At 52.2% G+C, this 5,805-nt stretch overlaps 1 protein-coding gene across 1 annotated transcript; it reads left to right on the plus strand.

The window, feature by feature from the left end:
* The first annotated feature begins 6 nt into the window (after nt 1–6).
* EGR1 (early growth response 1) lies at nt 7–3,482 on the plus strand. The gene is made up of 2 exons (XM_011935306.1): nt 7–260; nt 934–3,482. Exons 1-2 carry the CDS (start codon nt 38–40, stop codon nt 2,256–2,258), a joined length of 1,548 nt encoding a protein of 515 aa, XP_011790696.1. The 5' UTR covers nt 7–37; the 3' UTR covers nt 2,259–3,482.
* The last annotated feature ends 2,323 nt before the right edge of the window (nt 3,483–5,805 follow it).

The following is a 5,805-nucleotide window of genomic DNA, read 5'->3' on the forward strand; positions in this document are numbered from 1 at the left end:
CTCTGACCCGTTCGGATCCTTTCCTCACTCGCCCACCATGGACAACTACCCTAAGCTGGAGGAGATGATGCTGCTGAGCAACGGGGCTCCCCAGTTCCTCGGCGCCGCCGGGGCCCCTGAGGGCAGCGGCAGTAACAGCAGCAGCAGCAGCGGGGGCGGTGGAGGCGGCGGGGGCGGCAGTAACGGCAGCAGCAGCAGCAGCAGCACCTTCAACCCTCAGGCGGACACGGGCGAGCAGCCCTACGAGCACCTGACCGCAGGTAAGCAGTGGCCTATGCTGAGGGGGAACCTTTTCGCCACCATCCTCGCGTCCAATCCTTCACCGCAGGAGTGCTCCTGGATCTCAGGATGCGAGCCGGGTTTCCCTTTCATTCCTCGCATCCCCAGGGTCATGTGTTAGAGGAATGCCAGGGACCCCACACAGCCCACCCCCGGCCCTCATCCCTAGCAGCAGAGGACAGAGCTTTTGTTTTGGATGGAGAGCTCTGGAGCTGCGTGGGTGGGTGGAGGGGGAGGGCTTATTTTGATGAGCGGGGCTGGGTCCCCCCCAGAGAGGCTTGCCTTGCCTTGCTTGCCGCCTGTCCCCAAGGAAGAACCGTGATCCTTGGCCGTGGATGTCCCGGCCGCCCGGGTTTGGGGGCGCGCACTAGCCGCGGCCGTGGGGGTGCTGGCGGGAATCCCTCGCCCGCGCAGCCGCCGCTGCGGAGCGCTGCGAGCTGCAGTGGAGGGGGATTCTCCGTATTTGCGTCAGCTGTTGAAATGGGCTCTGCCACTGGAGCGGGTTCAGGAACATTGCAATCTGCTGCTATCAATTATTAACTACCTCAGGAGTCAATGGTAGCCGGCCGACCTCTTGCCTGGCAGCTCGGGTCGTTCTCCTCCTCCAGTGATTGCTCTCCAGTAACCAGGCCTCCCCTTTCTCTCTCCTGCCAGAGTCTTTTCCTGACATCTCTCTGAACAACGAGAAGGTGCTGGTGGAGACAAGTTACCCCAGCCAAACCACTCGACTGCCCCCCATCACCTATACTGGCCGCTTTTCCCTGGAACCTGCACCCAACAGTGGCAACACCTTGTGGCCCGAGCCCCTCTTCAGCTTGGTCAGTGGCCTCGTGAGCATGACCAACCCACCAGCCTCCTCGTCCTCAGCACCATCTCCAGCGGCCTCCTCCTCCTCCGCCTCCCAGAGCCCACCCCTGAGCTGTGCAGTGCCATCCAACGACAGCAGCCCCATTTACTCAGCGGCACCCACCTTCCCCACGCCGAACACTGACATTTTCCCTGAGCCACAAAGCCAGGCCTTCCCAGGCTCAGCAGGGACAGCGCTCCAGTACCCGCCTCCTGCCTACCCTGCCGCCAAGGGTGGCTTCCAGGTTCCCATGATCCCCGACTACCTGTTTCCACAGCAGCAGGGGGATCTGGGCCTGGGTACCCCAGACCAGAAGCCCTTCCAGGGCCTAGAAAGCCGCACCCAGCAGCCTTCGCTCACCCCCCTGTCTACTATCAAGGCCTTTGCCACTCAGTCGGGCTCCCAGGACCTGAAGGCCCTCAATACCAGTTACCAGTCCCAGCTCATCAAACCCAGCCGAATGCGCAAGTACCCCAACCGGCCCAGCAAGACGCCCCCCCACGAACGCCCTTACGCTTGCCCGGTGGAGTCCTGTGATCGCCGCTTCTCCCGCTCTGACGAGCTCACCCGCCACATCCGCATCCACACAGGCCAGAAGCCCTTCCAGTGCCGCATCTGCATGCGCAACTTCAGCCGCAGCGACCACCTCACCACCCACATCCGTACCCACACGGGCGAGAAGCCCTTCGCCTGCGACATCTGTGGGAGAAAGTTTGCCAGGAGCGATGAACGCAAGAGGCATACCAAGATCCACTTGCGGCAGAAGGACAAGAAAGCAGACAAAAGTGTTGTGGCCTCTTCGGCCACCTCCTCTCTCTCTTCCTACCCATCCCCGGTTGCTACCTCTTACCCATCCCCGGTTACTACCTCTTATCCATCCCCAGCCACCACCTCATACCCGTCCCCTGTGCCCACCTCCTTCTCCTCTCCCGGCTCCTCAACCTACCCATCCCCTGTGCACAGTGGCTTCCCCTCCCCGTCGGTGGCCACCACATACTCCTCCGTTCCCCCTGCCTTCCCGGCCCAGGTCAGCAGCTTCCCTTCCTCAGCTGTCACCAACTCCTTCAGCGCCTCCACAGGGCTTTCGGACATGACAGCAACCTTTTCTCCCAGGACAATTGAAATTTGCTAAAGGGAAAGGGGAAACAGGGAAAAGGGAGAAAAAGAAACACAAGAGACTTAAAGGACAAGAGGAGGAGATGGCGGTAGGAGAGGAGGGTTCCTCTTAGGTCAGATGGAGGTTCTCAGAGCCAAGTCCTCCCTCTCTACTTGGAGTGGAAGGTCTCTTGGCCAACAATCCTTTTTGCCCACTTCCCCTTCCCCAATTCCTATTCCCGTTGACTTCAGCTGCCTGAAACAGCCATGTCCAAGTTCTTCACCTCTATCCAAAGAACTTGATTTGCATGGATTTTGGATAAATCATTTCAGTATCATCTCCATCATATGCCTGACCCCTTGCTCCCTTCAATGCTAGAAAATCGAGTTGGCAAAATGGGGTTTGGGCCCCTCAGAGCCCTGCCCTGCACCCTTGTACAGTGTCTGTGCCATGGATTTCGTTTATCTTGGGGTACTCTTGATGTGAAGATAATTTGCATATTCTATTGTATTATTTGGAGTTAGGTCCTCACTTGGGGAAAAAAAAAAAAAAGAAAAGCCAAGCAAACCAATGGTGATCCTCTATTTTGTGATGATGCTGTGACAATAAGTTTGAACCTTTTTTTTTGAAACAGCAGTCCTAGGTATTCTCAGAGCATGTGTCAGAGTGTTGTTCCGTTAACCTTTTTGTAAATACTGCTCGACTGTACTCTCACATGTGGCAAAATATGGTTTGGTTTTTCTTTTTTTTTTTTTTTTGAAAGTTTTTTCTTTGTCCTTTTGGTTTAAAAAGTTTCACGTCTTGGTGCCTTTTGTGTGATGCGCCTTGCTGATGGCTTGACATGTGCAATTGTGAAGGACATGCTCACCTCTAGCCTTAAGGGGGACAGGGAGTGATGATTTGGGGGAGGCTTTGGGAGCAAAATAAGGAAGAGGGCTGAGCTGAGCTTCGGTTCTCCAGAATGTAAGAAAACAAAATCTAAAACAAAATCTGAACTCTCAAAAGTCTATTTTTTTAACTGAAAATGTACATTTATAAATATATTCAGGAGTTGGAATGTTGTAGTTACCTACTGAGTAGGCGGCGATTTTTGTATGTTATGAACATGCAGTTCATTATTTTGTGGTTCTATTTTACTTTGTACTTGTGTTTGCTTAAACAAAGTGACTGTTTGGCTTATAAACACATTGAATGCGCTTTATTGCCCATGGGATATGTGGTGTATATCCTTCCAAAAAATTAAAAGGAAAATAAAGTAGCTGTGATCGGGTATGTGTTTCCTGGGTTAGGGGAAGGACTCTGCCCTATTGAGGGCTGTGAGGTTTTCTGAAGATGGCCTTTAGAGATACAAGGATCCTCCAGCCAGAGTCAGGCCCACTGTGTGAAACTGAAGTTCGTTATTTTTGAGGACTGAGTATGGGTCTTTAGACAGGGTCTTGCTCTATCCATCCAGGCTGGAGTGCAGTAGTGTAATCACAGCTCACTGCAGCCTTGACCTCCCAGGCTCAAGTGATCCTCCCACCTCAGCCTCCTGAGTAGCTGGGACTAGGCATGTGCCACCACACTCAGCTAATGTTTATAGAGACAGGGTTTTGCCCTGTTGCCCAGGCTGGGGTTTTTCTCTTCCTGATAATGGGCCTGTCCTCAGTCTGTTGGACTGAAGCTTTACCCTGGTTAGCTAAAGCCAAGAAAGGCCAGAGTTAGGGCTGGGACATGTGTGACCAGAGGCAGTGCTACTTTACTGGCATCAAATGTTGGGCCAGTCCCATCCCCCACCTCTACTCAGGGTTGGAAAATCCGTGATCTTGGGAATCCCTGCCATATGCAGTTAGGGGAGGTAAGAAGTGGGCACAAGGGCTTTGGGGAAACAGTAACAATGCTGTGGCCAACTCAGCCTCTCCCTCCCATTCCCCATGTCCCCAGCAACTTGAGGTCATCAAAGAAGCCTAGAAGAAGTAAAGGCCAGTTCTCAAGCCAAGAATCCTTCCAGGAAGAAATTCTTACTACTTGCCAGCTGGAACTGCCATCCTTGGCAGCTTCGTGGGACAGAGGATAGAGTGGGCAGAAGGCTGGTCTGGTGTCTAAAGTTCCCATCCAGGCCAAATCCGTTCCCATTACTGTGTAGGAGGCCTGAGGTTCCAGGTTCTTTTGGCCTCAGTCCCCTGAGGGACCACTCCCACTGCTGGGGCAATCCCTGTGGGCACATGAGCATCTGCGTACTCTGTGAGAGGCCTTGACCTGGCCACGACAGACACCATGGGAGCAGCTCCTCTTCCAGGAATGTGGATTGTTGGCTGGGGAGATAGATATAAGACAAAAATTACAATATGGTATTGTGTTATGCAATATGGGCAAGAATGGGGCTCTTTGGGAGCACAGTGAAAGGCACCCAACCCACCCAGGGAATTAGGAAGGGTGGAAAAATTGAGTTAGGAAGCACAAGCAGGAGTCAACCTGATTGACTTGGTTTGTGGGTGAGGCAGGGAGGACACTGGCTGAGTCTACTCAGCAATGTGGATGAGACGGATTACTGAGTGGAAGCACTACCTCCCACCCTGATATCTAAGTATTTTATGAATTGGTCAGACTCCACCATTCACTAGGTGGGTGGGTACAATAGATTTAATGTTCTGGAATTCCCAAGCCTTGGCTCCTCTCCCAACTTCTGACCCCTAAAATCAGAGGGACAATGAATGAGGTATCCCCCTGACCTGGTATGGTTATCAGGCCCTGAGTGAAGTGAAAGTCTAATCTGCTTCTACCTCTTCTCCTTCCTCTAAGGGTCTCCCAGGTGGTTCTCAACCCACACTTTCTGGAGCCAGAGGAATTCCAATAACTCCCTGACATTGGCCCAGTTCTTTCTTGTGCAGTCTAGCCTTCCCTGACCAACACTGTTAACCTCTGCCCTTTCCCATGGCACCAGACTCCTCAGCCTAGAGCAGGGGGACCTGGGCACTTTCTCTAGCAAGGGACACATCCCTGTGAGCCTCCTGGCAAAATTGCCAGGTCCTGATGGGACAATATTTGTATTGGCACACCTCTTCTCAGCCCCACCTACCCCTCCCCATCTCACTCTAGGCCCAGGAACACAAGTCCATGCCTGTTACACATTCTTAAGAGTTTCTCACTCCAGACTCCCAAGAAATAAAACATGGCAAGAATAAAATATGAAAGAAGGAGCACTGAGACCCTGTTCCTTTAAAGCAGAGGGTCTTGTATGTTACATGTGCATCAGAATGAGATTCCCAGGCCCCATGAACAGAGCAGCTGACTGATACCTTACATTTGGGATAGGGTCCTGGAACTGGCCTTGATAACAAGGTCATTCTCATGCAGATGGTTTGTTGCTAGCTAATAGTTATTTTATTTTATTTTATTTTTGAGACAGGGTTTCATTGTCACCCAGGCTGGAGTGCAGCGGTGTGACTACAACCCATTGCAACCTCGAACTTCTGGGCTCAAATTCTCCTCCAGCCTCCCAAGTAGCTGAGAATACAGATGCACTATAGATGACTACTTTACTTTTTTATTTTTTATTTTTTGTTTTATTTTTTGTTTTTGTTTTTTTTTGAGACGGAGTCTC

The sequence above is a fragment of the Colobus angolensis genome, unplaced genomic scaffold, assembly GCF_000951035.1.
Source record: "Colobus angolensis palliatus isolate OR3802 unplaced genomic scaffold, Cang.pa_1.0 Scaffold142, whole genome shotgun sequence".
In the NCBI taxonomy this organism is placed as follows: domain Eukaryota; kingdom Metazoa; phylum Chordata; class Mammalia; order Primates; family Cercopithecidae; genus Colobus; species Colobus angolensis.

Coding starts and splice junctions, on each gene's coding strand:
- EGR1 (XM_011935306.1), top strand. CDS start 38: ATGGACAACTACCCTAAGCTGGAGGAGATGATGCTGCTGAGCAACGGG. Junction 261..933: donor CTACGAGCACCTGACCGCAG/GTAAGCAGTGGC, acceptor CTCTCCTGCCAG/AGTCTTTTCCTGACATCTCT.